Raw genomic sequence first — 18726 nt, forward strand, 5'->3', positions numbered from 1 at the left:
TTGTCTGAAATCCTTTCCTTCACTCCAGTAGTCACTCTTTACCCTTCCTTCACATAACTCCTTTCCATCTTTCAGCTACTTCTTGTTATCCACTCCTTCAGCAGCTTTCCCTAACTGCCAAAGTTTTGATAGCTGCTTCCTTTGGGCTTCCACAGTTCCTCTCCCTGTCCCTCATTCTAGCCCAACACTATCCTAGAGGGCTGTTTATATGCTCCTAACTGAACTGTGAGCTCCCCAAGGGCAAGAGAGAGCCATCTCTACTCAATATTGCTTCCCTAGGATCTGGTATTAGAGTATTAGCTCAGTGAAGTTTTTTGTATGAATAAATGCCAATTGGTGGTGACTTTAGAGTCTGTAGACACTGCAAAGTCTCTACTCCATTTTATGAATCTAATTATAATACATCTTGGACTGCTTTTCACAAGCCAGAATCCAAGGAAGCCAGGCTAGAGAAAGGAGGAAGAAACTGAGGTCCAAGTGGTCAGTGACAGGTCTGATTCCGAGCCAGTGCTTTCACTGCAGCTCCCAGCTGCTTTGTTTCTGGTTCTACGACTAGAGCTCCTTGAGGACAGGAACCAAGTCTTGGACATTATTTCCTGGTTTGGCGGGACACTTTGCCTATTACCACAAATATTGCCATTTACTGGGTGCTTACAAGGTGCCAAGCCCTTGATATGCATTTTTCCCACAGTTTGCAACTCTCACAATATACACAGGGCAGGAAGGTACAATTATCCCCATTTACAGATGAACAAACCGAGGAAGGTTAAATAACTGCATATTTATCAATGTTTCTTCTAGTTCCTTTCATAAATTTATCCAGGTCCCACTGCGGCCTCACCAGACTTGTCATCAAACCCACTTTCCAGAGCAAGAAACCGAGGTTCTAGGACTACAGCTGATTCCTGTGCCTCCTGGATGCTTGGCCCACAATCTGACTTGAACTAATCGCGCAACAAGCGCCCTCTGCAGGCAGCGACGGTGACGTCTGCGTCACGTTCAGCCCCGCCCCTCGGCGCCGGAAACGCCCGAACGCTCCCTCCGGCCACGGAAGATTATGGAGCGCTCCTCCCAAGGCCCGGGCTCGGAGAAGCCGGGAACACGACGTTCAGCCCGCACCCGACTTCCCGGCAGCCTTAGTCGCCGCGGCATCGGGTCAGAGGTATCCCCAGGGACCAAGGGAAGGTGGAGGCGGCCTTGGCTGCCGTCGTCTCCTTCGTTGTGAGTAATGTCCCCCCCTACGGACGCCGCGGGGCGTCGGGGAGGGCCAGACGCCCACCCCCAAGCAGACGAGGCGGGGCTCTGGGAGGGGTTCCTGCTGCAGAGGCTCGTCCCTGGGGGACGGTGCCACAAACGAGGGCACCCGTGCATCCAGCCCTGGGCACGTGTCGGTGCATCTGTGAGCAGCACCCTCCCCCTCCTCAGACCTCAGTTTCTGCACCTGTAAAATGGGGGCTCGGGACACTTCCGTGACTGCAAAAAACGGGATTTCGTCCAGTATTTTCAGAATTCCTGTCACCAGGCAGGCACCGAGAAATCAGAGCTGGGTCAGGCTATCCCGTGTGGCCTCGCAGAGCCCTGGGATCTCCTTCCCTTGCTGCATTAGCAGTCCTGAGACAGAAGAGCCCTAGAGGTTGGGGACTAGCCCCTTCCTGGTGGACCAGACACCCTGCAGCCTGGGATGGGACAGACCTGAGACATGGCTATGCAAGTACCAAGTAATGGTGTTAGCTCAGATTTACTGAGCACTTATTGCGTGCCTGGCTTTACACGAAGCCCATCACATGTGCTACTTCCACCTCGCCACAACCCTGCTTGGGAAGTACTGTCCTTGCCATCCTGTTGAATGGAGGAGATATTTGAGGCCCAGAATCACAGAACAGTAACCAGTCCAAGGTTACCCAGCTAACAGGTGGCTGGAGCAGCAGTCCACAGTCTTACCCACTACACTGTTCTGAGAAATGTTTGATCTGGAAGGCAGGATGGCAGACGGGGAAAATGACAAGGGCCTGCCAGTATTAAGTATGTGTCGGGTGCTGGCCTAAGGGCCAGCATCCTTTATACTGCTGACAGTGACCCTACACTATAAGTTTCGTTATTTCTACTTCACAGATTAGACTCAGAGAGGTCACCTCACGTGTCTCAGGTCACACTATTAAAAAAACTGGGACTTTCGAGTTCATTGATGGTGCACTCTGCCTGCCTGTATATCGCTCCTACCCCACTCTCCTCTGAGCCTCAGTTTCCCCTTCTGTGAAATGGGAGGTTTGGGCCAGAAGACCCTGGACATTGATTGTTTCCTGAGCTCACATTCTTTGACTTTTAGGTAGCATTGACATGATGTCTAGAGTCCTGGGTTTGTTCCCAGTTATCTGCAACTTGGGAATGACTTGGCCAAGTCCCCTGCATCGCTGAGCCTCAGTTTCCCCTTCATAAGATGTAGAGACTAGACAATCCTAATTGCAATGGCACCTTCTGGCTTTAATATTTTATGACCGTAGATGAAGAGACAAGTTGAGGTTCAGCAAAACATGCATCCCCTGAGAATTTCTAATGAATGCAAATCTGCCACTTCACTCAGAATGTCCCGGTGCTAGACTTCCAAGGACAGATACTGTACATGGGTGAAGGGGAGCAGACACCTCCAATCAGGAGTAACTTCTGGGGGAGGCTTACTCCTCCAATGGTACAGAGCCCACTGCTGAGGTCAGACCAACCCAAGGCTGAGTGCTAGCATTCCCACTTCCCCTCAGAGCACCTCGAGCAAGCGACCTCTCCTTTCCATGCCTCAGTTTCTGAATCTGTAAAATGGGGTGCTAATAATACCAGCTTCATTTGAGATTTGGTGGAAAACATAAGCAAAAAGACAACCGCTTCTGGCCTAGAAAACCCTCAAAAAACATCTGTCTGCTGCGCCATCCTGGGGCTGGGAGAGTTCCTGAGTTTTGGACCCTGCCACCCTCTGCCCCCTGAGACCAAGGTGGTGTTAGGGGTGAGGGAGGAGATGCAGGGTCCTGCTGAGTCAGCAGGGGACCCAGATAAGAGATATAGGTGGCCCACCCCTAATACTGCTGGTGTAGGCTGCCAGGTCTGATGGTGGCTGAAGTAGCACTAACGGGCATTCCTGCACGTCCCTGGCTGGCGGCAGCCCCCGGGGTGGGGCAGAGGCCGTCTGAGGACAGAAGAGGCAGAGGAATGGTGTCAGGACTGCTGCATTGTGTGCCAGGGGCTGCAGCGAGGTGCAGGCTCACGGTTGAAGATGACACAGCTGACGTGCGTGCTATGCTTCAGGCTTTTATGAAGTGCATTCATATCTCATGTCCCCAGGACAGGGCTGTGTGACATAGGACAGGATTCTCCACCTGCAGTATAGAGATGCTCCTCCTGGCCTGTGAGTGAGCTACAGGGGGCCAGGAGCCCTCAGAACTGTGTGTAGGATTGTGTGAGTGGTTGTCCAAGAGGTGCATGACCCCAAAATGCCAGAAGTTCTCGATTTAGGAGTCAGAAGAACTGATGTTAGTAAATGGCATAGTGTGACTCTGGGCAGGCGGCTGAACCCCCCACCTCCACCCCTCAAACCTTATTCCTTTCTTCCTCTCTTCCATCATCTGTTCAACAAACATTTCTTGAGACCTGTTCCAGGCCCAGGCCTGTACTGGAAATACAGCCACAAAGACAGGAATCCCACCTCCTCTTACCACGAACAAATAAGGAACCGGTTTTATAAGGGCTGATAGAAGGGCAAGTCCAGGGGCTATGGGAGTCACAAATTGCTGCTCCTGACCCAGCATTTTGGGGGGGGGGAAAGTTGGGGAATCAGGAGGTGAAGCCTGGTTCCGTGTCTATAGCCTCGGGCAGGTCACTAGACTTTCTGAGCGTCAGTTTCCTCCTCTTTCCCATAGGCTCAATGGCACCAGTTTGGGGGTGGGGTGAGGGGAGGGGTGAGGGGGTGGGAGGTTAAGGGTTCCCCTTTGGAATAGGCCAGTGGGGAGAGAATTGGTGTGGGACTCGAGGATCTGGCCTCAGTCCCCTTTCTACTTGGTCTCACTAGGTCACCCCAAACACCTCCTCAGGGCCTCAGTTTCCTTCCCACACAGAGAGGGAGCCTGGCTGCCCAGTCTTCCACGGGCAAATGCACATGGGCAGTGGGAGCTCCAAGAAAGGTGAGCAGTCAGGGAGAAGGTCCCAAAGGAGGTGGCATCGCTGAGGCCTGGAGGGTAGCAGAGGTTGTGGGAGAACCACAGGGGTCCCTGGCAGAACCCCCGGTGTGATGGAGGAATTTAGGGGTGGGGCCTTGGGTTCAGGTAGAAGGGAGGGGAGGAGCGGGGTGGTCCTTGAGCTCTAGCATTCACTGACTGGTAGAGTTCATGACGAAGAGCAGGGCCTCTGAGTCAGGTGAGCCTGAGTTTCAAGCCTACCCATCATTGCTTCATGAAATGCCCTTGGTGGGACACCTGTGTGGCTCGGTCGGTTAAGCATCTGATTTTGGCTCAGGTCATGATCCCATAGTTGGTGAGTTCAAGCCCCTGCTCTGGCTCTGTGTTGACAGTGCAGAGCCTGCTTTGGATCCTCTGTTTCCCTCTCTCTGTGCTCCTTCCCAGCTCTCTCTCTCTTTCTCAAAAATAAATAAGCATTAAAAATTGTTTATAAAGGCCCTCAGTAAGGTTTTCACCTGTCTAAGCCTCAGTTACTGCCATCTGGGAAATGGGGATAAGATAACCCATTCATAAAGTTGTTGGATATTATATGACTCCATTTATGTGAAATGTCCAGAATAGGCAGATGTATAAAGAAAAAAGTAGGTTAATGGTTTCCTTTAGCTGTAGGGTTGAGGGAATCGAAGGATGATTGTTCAGGAGCATTGGGTTTCTTTTTGTGGGGATGCAAATGTCCTAAAATCTACTGTGGTGGTGGTTGCACGACAATATACTAAAAAGCATTGACTTGTACACTTTAAGTGGCTGAATTGGATGGATGGTGTGTGAATTATATCTCAGTAGACTGTCACAAAAAACCAAAAGGTTGTTGGGAAGATCCGATGAGATGCTACATGCCAGCACATTGTAGGTGCTGTCTGAATGTTAGCTATCACTGGCACTGTTTATTCCCAGTAGCAAGTCCAGCCCTCCCTCAGAGAGGGCTGATAGACTCCAGGAGGAGGGGAAGGAGCCTGACCCACCACCGGCTGGCTAGGGGCCCAAAGCAAGGTGCATAACCTCTCTGAGCCTCAATTTTCTCATCTGTGAAATGGGGTGATTTTCCACATTTTGGCCACCTCTTGAGACACTGTGAGGTTCAGATCAGACTGAGTTTTTGCCAGATACAGACACAAGGTTGGATGCATCCCCACTTAGGCAGAGAAGGGCAGGGAGATTGCATGTTCCCTCTCTCTGCCCGAGGTGGGACTGGCTTCACCCATCCATTCGTCTTGAGTACTGAGTGCAGATTGCATTTAAGGCACTGGGCAAAGGATAGAGCAGGGCTGGCAACAACCAGAGCCCTGGACCTCAGAGGAGCCTGGGTGGAGGGACACGCAAGGGTCTCCCAGGGTAGGATTGATCAAGCCGTCATGTTATCATTCTGGGCCTCAGTTATCTCATCTGTGAAAAGGGGAAAAATAGTGTCTCCTGGGTGAAGCTGAACTGAGGCTTACAGTGACTGGCCCAGTGACTACACTTAATACGTGGGAACCATTATTATTAATTGCTATCATTAATAGCATGATCAAGTGCCTTTTGTCACCCCATTTCAGCTATCTTGTTACACGGTGAATTGTGTCAGGTCTCCATCTCTCCTGTCCCTGTCCTAGATGATCAAGTCCCCCAGGTCAGGGCCTAGATGCCCCTTCCTGGTACTGTCCTTTTCAGACCCAGCCCTGGGGCTTGAAGAAGCTTCTCCTCTGTGCAGCCCCAAGCCCCCTTCTTGCCCCTTTCCTCTAAGACCCTTTTCTCTGGACCTGCAGGTCTGGCCAAGCAGGGAACTGAACCCCTCTCCTTCCACCCAGCTGCAGGGTAAGGTCACCAGGCCGCCCCCTGGGAGGCCTTTCTGGGCATTTTGTTCTCACTGCGGCTGGAGCTGAGCTAGAGCAAGCTGAGCCTGGCTCAGCGTCTCCTCCCACATCCCTCCCTCTGCAGAGCTGTAAACCAGGCTGGCTGGCGACTCAGCCAGGGCCGCAGCAGCATCTGCAGCATCCCTGTTGCTGTGGTGGATGGAGGGCAGGGATAGAGGGGTGTGCTTTCCCTTGCTGGGTGCTACTCTCCACTCTGGACCTGCACTGCCTGCTTTGCAGCTCCCTCAGAATGCTCTCCCCCAAAACTGCCTGCTGACAACTCCTTCCCCCTTTTTTCCTGGTTCCCATCTGCAGACAGCATGGTTGTCTCAGGCTACAGCCTGCCAGGCACCTGGGATAATGAGACACGTTGTGTATTGAGAGTAAGGTCAAGGTCCCACCACAGCGCTGCCATGAATGGGCTGGGTACCTCAGAGTGGTTCATGGAATTTCTCTGGGTCTGTTTCCCCATTTGTACGGTGTGAATGGTCCTGAAAGTGTCGGCACTGACATCCATCCTTCTGATTTCTTTTTAACTCCCCTGACCCTGAACCTTTTACCTTGAAACTAGGTCTCCTGTGTGACCTCAGCCACCAGGCCAGGCAAACAGGAGAGAGCTAAGATAGGGTGGGTGATGGGAGTGGTGGAGAAGCCAAGCTTTGGAGCCTGCAACCTTGGACTGGACTCATCTCCACCACCCCCCCACCCACCCACCCCCGCCCCGGCCAGTCCTCACCTTCCTGAACCTTGTTCTCTTCATCTGTAAAATCAGAAGAGTCAGACCTGAGTTATTGGAGGTGGACCCCTGTGCCAGACACACCGCTAGCAGGTGACAATAAACATGGGTCTCCTTCCCCTTCAAAGTGCAGCTTAGCTCCCCAAATCTGGGCCTCTCCTGTAGAGGTCCCTGCAGATAGTGTCAGGGATGGGGGATGAACTAGCGATGGGCATTTTGTGGCTGAGGTGGTTCCCAGGTGGCGCGGGGGACAGGAGCATCAGTGTGCCTCCAGGTGATCTGTGTGATCCCAGCACAAAGTGTGTGTGGTGAGCACAAAGCGGGGAGGCCAGAGCAGACTCCACCCCCGGGGGTCAGCAGAGGGGTCATGGGACTTGGCACCCTGTTTGCTCATTTGTTCATCCACTCAGCAAATAATTTAGTCTCCTTGAAGGCCACTGCGTGCCTGGGCCTGTGGAGGACAGAGCAGTACGGGGCTGTGTGCCAGCCCCTGGTTCTAAGCACCTTACGTGAATTAACTCACTTTTACCCTCACGACAACAGAATGGGGTAAGCACTGTTTGCCTCGTTTGGCACAGAGAAGTTAAGTACCTTGGCCAAGGTTACATAGCAGATAACTCGTAGACCTGGTGTCTGAAACCAGACAGTCCTCTGAGGTCGGTGACAAAAACCTCTCCCCATCTTCCCACTGCCCTCAGTGGGCCTGGCTTCATTTCCTTCCTGCTTGTTCTGGAACAACCCATTGGGTCTTACACCTCTAGCCCTTGTTCTTACAGCTTCCCCTGCCTGCCTTGTGTTTTCTGACTCTCTTTCTCCTCTGACTGACCAACTCCTAGTCATCCTTCGGTGCTCAGCTGTGGCAACACCTCTTCCAGGAAGGCTTCCTTGGTGCCCTTTCCACCCCTGGCTGGGTTAGGCTCCTCTGCTGGCCTCTCTTCGCTCCCTTTCCCCCATCTCCCACTTATCTCTCTTGTCGCAAGCATCTGTTAATTTATTTTTTTAATGTTTATTTATTTTTGAGAGAGAGCAAGCACAAGCGGGGGGGAGGGCAGAAAGAGAGGAAGACAGAGGATCCGAAGCAGGCTCTGCGCTGAGAGCAGAGCCCAATTGGGGCTTGAACTCACAAACTGTGAGATTATGACCTGAGCCGAAGTAGGACACTCAACCAGCTGGCCCACCCAGGTGCCCCAAGCATCTGTTAATTTAGGTGCCTTCCCACCAGACTGTGAGCCCCTTGCCCTCACCTTGGCACCCCCTGTGCCTGCCACCATATGTGGTAAGTCTTGATTGTTAATAATCTTGTGAATAGTGGGCAAGTCTAGTATCTCTGTTTCATAGAGGGAGAAGCTGAGGCACAGAAAGGTGACATGACCTACCCAAGTCACAGTAACAGAGCCGGCATTTGCTGGGATGGCCTCAGTCTCGAGGAAGAGACTTTGGAAGGTGTCAGAGAACTTTGTAGTAGCCCTTGCTTGAGGTCTGACAGGCAAATGGCCAATAGTAGTAATAACAATATTAATAATAATAATAGCAGTCCCACTTAAGAGCTTTTCCTGTGTCTCGGGCATCATGCTAAGCACAGTGTGTGAATACTTTCACTTCTGCCTTACTCTTTCCTTATGAAGTAAGTGTTATGATTAACCCTATTTTAGAGCTGGGGAAATCGAAACTCAGAGAGGTTAAGTGACATGCTCAAGGTCACACAGCAGTGATTTACCAAACCAGAGTTTAAACTTTTTAAATGATTTATTAATGGCTAAAAGCCCAGAGGCCCAAAGGGTAGATGATGAAAAGCCTCCCTGTCTTCTGTCCCCAGCCACCCAGCTCCTCCCCTGGAGGCGACTAGGATGATTCACAAATGTCCTTCAGAGCAGGTCTGTGTGTTCACAGACAAACCTGGGTTTGTGTTATTCAGAGCCAGGTTTAAACCCACACCTATGAGATTCCCCGTCACCCACAGAGGCTCAGGGCTTGACACAGAGTGCCCACCATGCCCTGGCAGAGATTTGGGGACCCCAAAAGCCTCTGTCCTCTGCCCGAGTTCCCTCTCCCCATTGCCATTGTGCCTCTTCAGCAGTTGGCTGAGGGCCTGCCTCGCTCGACTCAGGCTGCAGCAGAGCCTGGGCACTGGTCCAGGGCCCTGCCCGGCAATGGCAGAAGGGCTGCGGCAAGCCATGGGGGAACCCTTCAACCCAGTCTGACATCCATTTTACTATCCCTCATGGTGGTAGCCCAGCATAGGGGAACAGCTCATGCAAAGGCAGGGAGGCGAGAATGAGCACAGGGGTATGGAGGTGCCATGGTCTTTGGGTACAAGGAGACTTGGGTCCGAGTCCCGGCTCCACCCCTTCCTGCTGTGGAACCAGATGGGCCTGCCTCCTTAAGGAGCCTCTGTTTTCTCAGGACACTCATGAGGATTAAGAGACAAAGCACCTGCTTGGGGAATGTAATAGGTCCCCGATAAGTTGGTAGTCGGCTTGTTTTAATTACGAAGGCCTCTGTTCTGAGCTTTTCCAAATTTCTACCTGACCCCTGGAAAGCGGGGATGCAAGATCCTCAGCTCTCCCTTCCTTTCTACATGCCGAAGGAATTGAATGTGAATAAACATTAGGTTGTATTATCATTGTTGTCGTTGGTATTATTATTACTCTTACTTGGTGACCAGAGAGTGGTGTCCTTGGGTATGTAGACCCCAAGGACCTCACCCCTATCCTACTCCCCGGGTGACACTCTGAGGGGAAGCCCATGGCAGGAGTTTACTGTCTTGGGGGGCAGAGCAGCAGGGGACCTGTGTGTGGAGGTTCGAGTTTTGAAGACCAGGGGAAGGGGGCTAACAGGAAGCTGGCTGGGAGTAAGAGCATAGGGCTGGGAATGGGGTGTCTTGGTCAGTAGCCATGGCCTGCCTGAGCTCCAGTTTCCTGTGTGGGATTGGGGTCATCTGTCCTTTCCCATTAATATCGTGAGATTTGGGATGCTCAGGCAGGGGAATACATGAGAGAATATCTGCCACCTGCAAAGCCAAGGTCACGAGCAGTCAGCCCACAGGCTGATGTGGCCTGTGGAGCAGCTTGGTCCAGCCCCTCCCCCAACCAAGGGTATTAAAAAAATTCGTTTGGAAATAATGGTCATGGTTGCACAGCATTGTGAATGTAATTAATGCCACTGAATTGTACACTTAGAAATGGTTAAAATGGTAAATTTTATGTTATATATATTACACTATGATTAAAAAGTGCAGAAAAAAGAGGATTTGAATCAATTGCTGTTATCAGAAAAACAGAGACCAGTTTATGGGGGTCAGTAGCGACAATTTTGAAAAGCCAAATAGGAGGCAGTAAGGGCGTGGTTACCCAAACTTGTGACCTGGACACATGGAGGATGGGCTGGCTTTGGAGGGCACAGTGGCTTTGGAGGAGACCCAGGCACTGCACAGAGAGCTGGGAAATACCCTGGCCTCTTCCTACCTGCCAGTCTTTCTTTAATGCCTCCCATTGGCTGAACCTAACCAGAGTCCGTTGGCAGAGGAGCTTGGGAAATGTAGTTTCCCAATGAGCACTTGGGATGCCAAGAAAAGCAGAGGAAGAGCAGGGAATGGGTCTGAGATCATATAGCAAATGACTGGTACAGTTGTCAACATCTGACAGCTGGGTCATTTAACATAAAAATCTGGATTCATAACTTTTTCCGAAACATCCTTGAGCCCCCTGTCCTGGCAATGACCCTGTAGACAGGGAAAGGAAACGAAAGGAAAGGAGAGGAGAGGAGAGGGGAGGGGAGGGGAGAGGAGGGGAGGAGAGGAGAGGAGAGGAAGACAGGGCATGGGGGTCAGCAAGGTCCATGAGGGGAGGGGAGGGGGAGGGGAGGGGAGGAGAGGAGAGGAGAGGAAGACAGGGCATGGGGGTCAGCAAGGCCCACCTCTGCCGAGTCATGCTGGGGCACTGCCTTGGGCAGGCCAGCTGAGGAGTCCTGAAAAGCTTACAGAATCTCCAGTTTTCTGACCAGCACCTAATGAGGCATGAAGGGACCCCCAAGTCCTTTAGAGCAGGGATAGACGAGAAGCCATGAGGACCCTGAGCCGGGTGGACAGAACAGGCAGGGCCAGGGGAACTGACAGGGCTGGATCGGCCTTTAGAAAGAGCACACCGGGTATCCAGGACTATGGGAATACCCTAGCTCTTGGAGACTCTCTGGTCCTGTGGAGGTTTTGTTTGTTTGCTTTTTGTTTTATTTTTCTTTCTGAGGCTGTCAGGCCCTTTGTTCATACCAAATCTTCCAGGAAAGCCCAATATGTTAACTCATGGCAGAACTATCCTGGAGGAGGAGGTTGGGCGGCCTGAAGTTCTCCTCTGAAAATCCCTGAGGCGATACTCAGGAAGGGTCTCAGACCTGTCCAAGGTCACACATGGCATTTGAGGAGATCTGTGCTTATGCCACAGGCCTCTTGGCTCCCAAGATGCTGAGAACACTGGCTTTGGAGTCACTTGGACTGGAGACAAATCCCCACCATAGCTCAGTGACCTCAGACAAGGACCCTCACCCCTTGTTAGAAGGGGATGCCAGTATCTCCCTCATAGGATGTGGGGAGGGGAGGAGAGGTTTATGCTTGTCAGGTGCCCACACAGTGCGTGGTTACCTAGGTTATCATGGTTACCAAGGGGCCAGTCCCATGGCTATTACGATGACACAGGCTGCCCTCTGACCCCCAAGATGGGGAGAACTCCCCAGATTCTTCCTACCTCTCTTCCTGCTCCCTCCCAGGCCACACAGCCAGCAAGAATTTGTCCTCTGCAGGGATGTGCAGGGAGAAAGTCTCCTTTTTTGATGAAACAGCAATGAGGTGATGTCTGGGTTTTTTATATCCCCATTGCTGAACTGGTGCCAGACACAAGAGTACAAGCCAGATTCCATTAGCCACATTTGTCCTATGGTCTCCTAGCCCCGTGGGGACCTCCCAGTGGTCCAGTGTGAGACCCAGCAACTGGGAAGACATTGGCCAGGGCCAATGAAAGCAGTTACAAGATGTGACACCTCCCCTGGGGACCCAGGCAGGGTCTTAAGAGTCTGCCTCACTCAAGAGCCTTTCCTTTTAGGGGTGCCTGGGTGGCACAGTCGAGTTATGCATCCAACTCTTGGTTTAGGCTCAGGTCATGATCTCACAGTCATTGGGATCAAGCTGTGCTTTGGGCTGGTCACAGAGCCTGGTTGAGAGAATCTCCCCCGCTAGTGTGTGCGAGCTCTCTCTCTCTCTCTCAAAAAAAAAAAAAAGTCTTTCCTTAAAAAAAAGAGACATGGTTACATTTTTCTTCTTGCCAATGTAAGAAATCCTTTGAGGTGTAGGAGTTACTACTAACCCCATTTTTTGAGAATAAAGTGAGGCCTAGATAGGTTAATTAACTTGCTCTGAGGAACCCATCTGTAAGTGTCAAGTCATGGCTTAATCCTGCTAATCTGTTGTCAATCAGACTTCAGAAACCTGAGTGCTCATTATCATTCTGCTCAACCAAAGTATCAATGGTCTGGAGAATTTGAGATTGTTGGTGATAATATCATAGGATTATATTTTAAATGGGGGGAAAATCCCTCAAAGTAGCATGCACTTGTTAAAAAAAAATATTCAGTTACAAAAATGTCTGAAGTAGAGGGGCGCCTGGGTGGCGCAGTTGGTTAAGCGTCCGACTTCAGCCAGGTCACGATCTCGCGGTCCGTGAGTTCGAGCCCCGCGTCGGGCTCTGGGCTGATGGCTCGGAGCCTGGAGCCTGTTTCCGATTCTGTGTCTCCCTCTCTCTCTGCCCCTCCCCCGTTCATGCTCTGTTTCTCTCTGTCCCACAAATAAATAAACGTTGAAAAAAAAAAAATGTCTGAAGTAGATAGTGAAAGGCCCTGCAACCCTACTTTCCAGAGATAAGCTCTGGAACCACTTATTATATATATTCTTCCAGGTTCTTTTATGCATTTACAAGTAAGTGTTAATATTTATGTGTTAAGAAGATTGTACATTCTGTTTTGCAACTTGCTTTTTGCAAGTAACAGTAGCTCTTGAAATACAGAGGTTCCTAACCACTCAGATCTGTGGGGGAAGCGACTGGTAAAGTTTTTTGGTTTTTTTTTGTTTTTTTTTTTTTTCGACTGGTAAAGTTTTAATGCGAAATTCTGTTTTGTGTATGTGAGTGGAGGGATGGTGATTATGAGTATCATCAGAATTTCTAAAAAGATTCGGACCCAAGCCCCTTGTATTTCAGCTGGAGAAAACGAGGCCAAGAGGGGAAAGGCAGGTGAGTGGGGAGCCCAGCCCCTCAGGGTGGCCTTGAAGGATGACAGGGAGAATGCTGCAGTTGCTGGCCCTGGGCACCCTGCCCTGGCCCCGAGAGGAACTGCGCCCTGCGGAACCAGAAGGAGGGTGAGGGAGTCAGCCTTGCCTGAGCTAGCAGACAGGGCTTCTGCAGTCCCTGCCAGGCCAAGATTTACGGCCACCAGGAGCTGGAAGTTACAGAGAAAGGGCCTGGTGCAGCACTTGGGAAGGGAGCCGTCCGCAGTGCCTGCAGTGAGCCAGCTACTGGTCAGGCCTGGCTCCTCTGGGCTCAGGAAAGCCCTCTGAGGTGCAGGCCTAGAACATGGGGATGGACAAAGGGTGGGGTCAGAGGGCACTCTTGGGATCAGAACCCCCTGACCCCTACCCAGCTGGTGTTGGGATCCCTGCCCTGGAGAGGATGCTGAGAACAGGGCCTGGCCAGGTTCTTGTTACTGAGCTAGTAGCAAGAAGTTGCTAGAGAAGGGGCAAAGGACAGAGTGACCAGCACAGGTAGAATGACATGAGGAATTTTAGAGGAGGTCCAGATGGCTGGAGCTCAGAGCAGAAGGGTGAGGTAGGCGAAGGGAGAGACTAGGAGCATCGTGCCATGTGGAGAGCTGGACCAGGGAAATTTTGAGAAGGGTTCAGGCAGGGGCTCACCATGTCTCAGATGCAATATTTGAAGGCTCCCTTTGGGGACTGGATCAGAAGGGATCGGATGGGAAGGTGGTGAGGAAGCAATGGCCAGCGGCCATGTGCCACACTGGGCGGAGTGTAAACAGGGCTGGGCCACTGAACCAGCCAGGAGGCTCACACCTTTGGCTTCCTGTCCCACGTCCCTACCCAGCTGGGCCAACAGAAGCCTCACCGTCAGAGTTTCATGCCGGCACCCTTGCTATCAGATGAGCATCACCCCTGCACCTCCAAACCCACCTCTAGTTCCTCTAATTCTGGTGGCTCAGGAAGGTGGGCATTCACAGGGTGGGTAATCATAACAGTACCAGGCTGTGCTCACTTCTTTCCATGGTGTCTCCACATTGGCTCCAAGAGGTAAGGACTGTTACTCTCCCTGGTTTATAGAAGAGGAAACAGGCTTGGGGAAGTTGAGAGCCTTGACCAAGGCCCCACAGCTGCTGAGTGGTGGCAGACAGAGCCAGGACACAGATCCAGGGTTCCCAGTGCCATTGAGAGCCCCTGAGTCCCCCAAATCCAAAGACCAAACCCAACCCTGCCTCATTTTTTCTTTCACTCGATTCATTCGTTCACTTGTTCATTCATTCATTCATTCACATTCTCATGAGCCCCACTGTGTGCCTGGCTATGTCAGGCACTGGAAAGGCAGCAGCCCCTCCACTCTCAGGGGGCTACCCTGTGTGCAAAGAACAGCAGCTTTAGTAGAAACCACATGGTAGGGACCCAGGAGACTAGAGGCACTGCCAACCCTATCCCTTGATGGCATCCACCAGACACAAATACCAGCAGCATCCTCTTTGAGAACAGCATCTTCTTGGTACTCAGGCAGGTGAGCTGGGTGGGGGCAAAGGAGTCAGCCAGATTGGGGGTTACTGGGTAAGAGATCTGGGTAAGGCTAACGTGGAGGGACAGAGAAGGGGTATCTTTCAAAGGGCAGCCCATGGGAGGTTATAAGGTATTCTGTTATCTTGTGGGTGAGCCTTGCAGAGGAGGTGCAGAGAGTTTGGTGAGGAGCAAATGGGAAGATGCTGGGGGCAGAGGCTGGCTCTGGGCCTGCCAGGATGGGGTGGCAGAGGCTGCTGGCCAGGTGAGTGAGAATGCTTGTGCCGCACCCCCTCCCCGGGGGGCAGGCCCATCTGGCTCGAGAATGGGGCCAAGCAGCTTTCTGGGCACCTGGCAGGCCTGTTATGCGGCTGTGGCAACCGGAGCCTGTCATGAAATCCAAGTCCTCAACCCAGACAGCATTTCATCTCCTGCTTCAGCAGGGATTTACCCAGAGGGTGGAGAGCTGGTGCTGAGGACCAAGTAGATTGTGGTTCACATCCCAGCCACAGATAATAACGCATTTAATATGGAACAGTGATCGATGTGGTGTGCTCCTTGTGTACCAGGCATTTGGCATTACTGCTTTTGGTCCTCGTGGCAGCCCTGTGGAATGGGCATCAGAGGAGACCGAGGCACAGAGAGAGTGAGTGATTTGTTCAGGGTCACACAGCTAAAAACAGCTGAACCTGGGTCTAAGCCCAGGTCCATGTGATTCTGGGCTGGGCTCTTCCTAACTGTATTATCTCTCCTAGCCCAACAGTTTTCCAGCTGTGTGAGCCTCCATGTTTTCACCTATGAAAATGGGGATGACAGGTGTGCCTACCCCACGGGGTTATCGTGCAGATTAAGGGAGACAGTCGAATTGAATGATTTTAGTGTGGAGTCTGGCACATACTGAGTGCATGGCAAATGTCACTGCTATCATCATTGCCACCATCATCACCATTATTACCGATAGGCTAGAAGCCACCTGAATGATCATCCGATCCAGCCTCCTTGTACAGATATGGAAACTGAGGTCTGAACAGGGGGCGGTGGATCACACAGTTGGTGAGCTGTGAGGGAGTATCAGAAATCCTCATGAGTCAGGCCTGCCACCTCCAGCCTCCCCACCCTGCAATGGTGATAGTGTCAGGCCTTCCCATGAATGTAGCCCCAACGGGGGTCCCAAGGGGCACTAACCCAGCTTTATACCCCCAGCTACCTAAGGTGGAACAGATGCAGCTACAGCACCAAGAGTTCCTACAGATGTGGCTGGCCGCCTTGCACAGGAAATTTGTCCTGTTCCACCTTGGAGAACCCCACTGCTCTATCCTGGAGGCTTCCTCTACCTCACAGCCTCAGGACGCCACTTTCTTCCTAGACGTGGCTTGAGAGCCCTCTGGTGGCCACCTAGGGCTTCAGCTTCAGAGTCTGGGCATCATGGAAGTCCCGCTCTGCCCCAGCTGGGAGCCCGGTTCACATGTGTGTCTTTTTTTTTTTTTTTTTTTTTAATGTTTATTTATTTTTGAGAAAGAGAGAGAGGGTCGGAGGGAGACAGGATCTGAATCAGGCTCCATGCTGACAGCGGCGAGGCCGATGCAGGGCTTCAACTCCGGAACCGTGAAATCATGACCTGAGCCAAAGTAGGACACTCAACCAACTGAGCCCCCCAGGTGCTCCAACCCCACTGAGTGTCCCAACCTTGGTGCTAAGGTCCGAACTGTGCTCCTATGGGGCATAGGATCCATCCCAGTGGGGTGTTAATACCTCATCCCCAGACTCTCATCACCCTTTTGGTCCCCGGGGTGTCCCAGTTCTGGGATGCCCACTTACCACAGTACCCCTTGTGATACAGAGGATCTGGTTTTTATTATGTAGGATTCTGGGTTTCCTCTTATTTTGCTTAGGAAAATCCTTGGGATGGCAGGTAACTGTGGCTTTTTGTTGTTGGAGCCAGCTTGGGAAAAGTCTGTCCTCCTCCAGCCACAGAGAGTGACAGGGAAGTTAGGAGAGTTGGACTCTGAGTGGGTCTGTCAGGAGGACCTCACACTGATGGCCTTTGGAGGCCCTGAGCTCTAAGAACCTGCCTGCTCTGACCCAGTGTCCCTCCTCTGATTCAGTCATGGGTCAAGCAGAAATACCAGGCCATAGAGAGGAAGGGATTTGTCCCAGGTGTTTGAACTTGAGCAATTATGGGAGCCGCTTAAGCAGTCTCTGCAAGGATATTGTCATCGAGTCTGATGCTGGAGCTTGAAGACATAGAGCAGGCTGTCAGCAAGGGCAGAGGTGTATCATGTATGGGAAGGACAAGAACATTCTGGGATCCACAGGAAGAAGCTGGAACCCACGTGGGCAGACTGGAACCCCGGTTGGTTCTTGCTGCTGCCAACCTTGAGGGGTGTATGTGGGGTTTCTGGAGAGACCAGGGCCCTTGTCATAGATCTAAACACACACACCTGGCTTAGCAAGTGTCAAAGCTGAATGCTGATCCCAGGGTAGGAGAGGCAGTTGCAGACCAGCCACTGCCTTGAGACAGAGAAACTGAAGGAACCCCCATGAAGAACTGCTTTTTTGTTCCTTTTCCTGCTTCTGTTCTTGCTAGGACCTGCCCCCTGCCTTACACATGCCTTCTTGTACAGGTAATGTATGTCCTCCTTGTAAAGGTCAAGAAATCGATGATTTCTCTGGAGTCTTCCAGCACAACAGATAACATCTAAGGAGTGACCAGGGTCATCATGAACATTTTCCAAGACCTCTGACACACCAAGACCCCTGGCTTCAGGGCATAAGTGACTTATGGTGGACACCTAAACCGTTGTCTTTGTTCACGGGTGCCTGAGAAGACACAGGCATTGGACCATAGACCTCAATAAAAACCCCAGACTCCAAGCAAAGATGAAACTCCCTCTTCTTTCCTTTCCAAGTCTCCTGGATGCTCTGTCCAAATCTACACACACTCTCTATCTTTAATAAACTCTGCTCTCACTTCTTCTTGGATTGCATTTGATTCCTATCCCGCGTGAAGCCAAGGACCCTCTTGGCTAGTTGTGCGGGACCCCCCCCCCCCCCCGCCCAGATCCTTGGGCCCAACCAGCCCACATCAGCCTCATGCCCACAAAATGAGCCAGTCCCTCCACTTCAATATGTGGGAGCTACAAAAAGCATTGCCGTTTCACTTCTGTCCCCCTAAATCTTTCATAAGAACCTCTCCTGTGCCCCAACCAGGGAAGGGAATTGTGAGAAATGTCATTCAACCTAGCCAAATTCACACCTTATAGACCTACCATAGCCTCTGAGGTGTCCATCAAGAGCCTTCTAGCTGTTGGTATGGATTTGTCCATTCCCTCATGTCCCTGGGCCCTCCCCAACTTCCATTATCCATCAGAGAAAAGAGCCCAGGCTTTGGAGGCCCACAGACCTGGGCTTACACTCTCAATCTGACATTTATGAACTGAGTTTTGAGCCTCAGTTTCTCTGTGTGTAAAAGAGGGTTAATAGTGCACAACCTGCAGAGGTAACATGAGGATTGAAGATAATGCATAGAGGGGTGCCTGGCTGGATCAGTTGGTAGGATATGCAACTCCTGATCTCGGGATTGTGAGTTTGAGACCCACGTTGGGCATGGAGCCTACTTAAAAAAAAAAAAAGAGCCTCATTAATAAAGAAAAGAAAGGGAGGAAGAAAAGAAAAGAGAAAGAAAATGCATATAACATACCCAGGAAGACATGTTCAGGTAACCTACTTAATATTAATCTGAGGGGCACTTGGGTGTCTCAGTCGGTTAAGTGATTGACTCTTGATTTTGACTCAGGTCGTGATCCCACAGTCGTGAAATTGAGCCCCTAGTCGGGCCCTGTGCTGAGCATGGAGTCTGCTTAAGATTCTCTCTCTCGGGGCGCCTGGGTGGCTCAGTTGGTTAAGCATCCAACTTCAGCTCAGGTCATGATCTCGCGGTTCGTGAGTTTGAGCCTCACATCAGGCTTTGCGCTGACAGTGGAGCATGCTTGGGATTCTCTTTCTCTCCTTGTCTGTCTCTGCCCCTCAGCCACTTGTGTGCAGGTGCACACGCTCTCCCTCTCTCTCAAAAATAAATAAATAACTTAAAAAAAAAGATGCCCTTCCTCTCTCTCCCTCTCTGCTCCTCCCCTGCTT

The 18726-nt window shown here is 51.5% G+C and overlaps 1 protein-coding gene across 2 annotated transcripts in view; it reads left to right on the plus strand.

Moving 5' to 3' along the window:
- Positions 1-1028: 1028 nt before the first annotated feature.
- The window catches only part of AP1B1 (adaptor related protein complex 1 subunit beta 1), an 86503-nt gene continuing 68805 nt past the window's right edge, over positions 1029-18726 (plus strand). The window contains exon 1 of one of the 2 annotated variants that reach the window (XM_086682136.1): positions 1029-1221. In XM_086682136.1, coding sequence (XP_086538262.1) covers positions 1058-1221 — 164 coding nt within the window. In that variant the 5' untranslated portion in view covers positions 1029-1057. The remainder of the gene's footprint in view (positions 1222-18726) is intronic. The other variant, XM_086682137.1, reaches the window with a different exon arrangement.

Source organism: Puma concolor, chromosome D3 (genome assembly GCF_028749965.1).
Source record: "Puma concolor isolate L17-30 chromosome D3, mPumCon1.1.hap2, whole genome shotgun sequence".
Classification (NCBI taxonomy): Eukaryota; Metazoa; Chordata; class Mammalia; order Carnivora; family Felidae; genus Puma; species Puma concolor.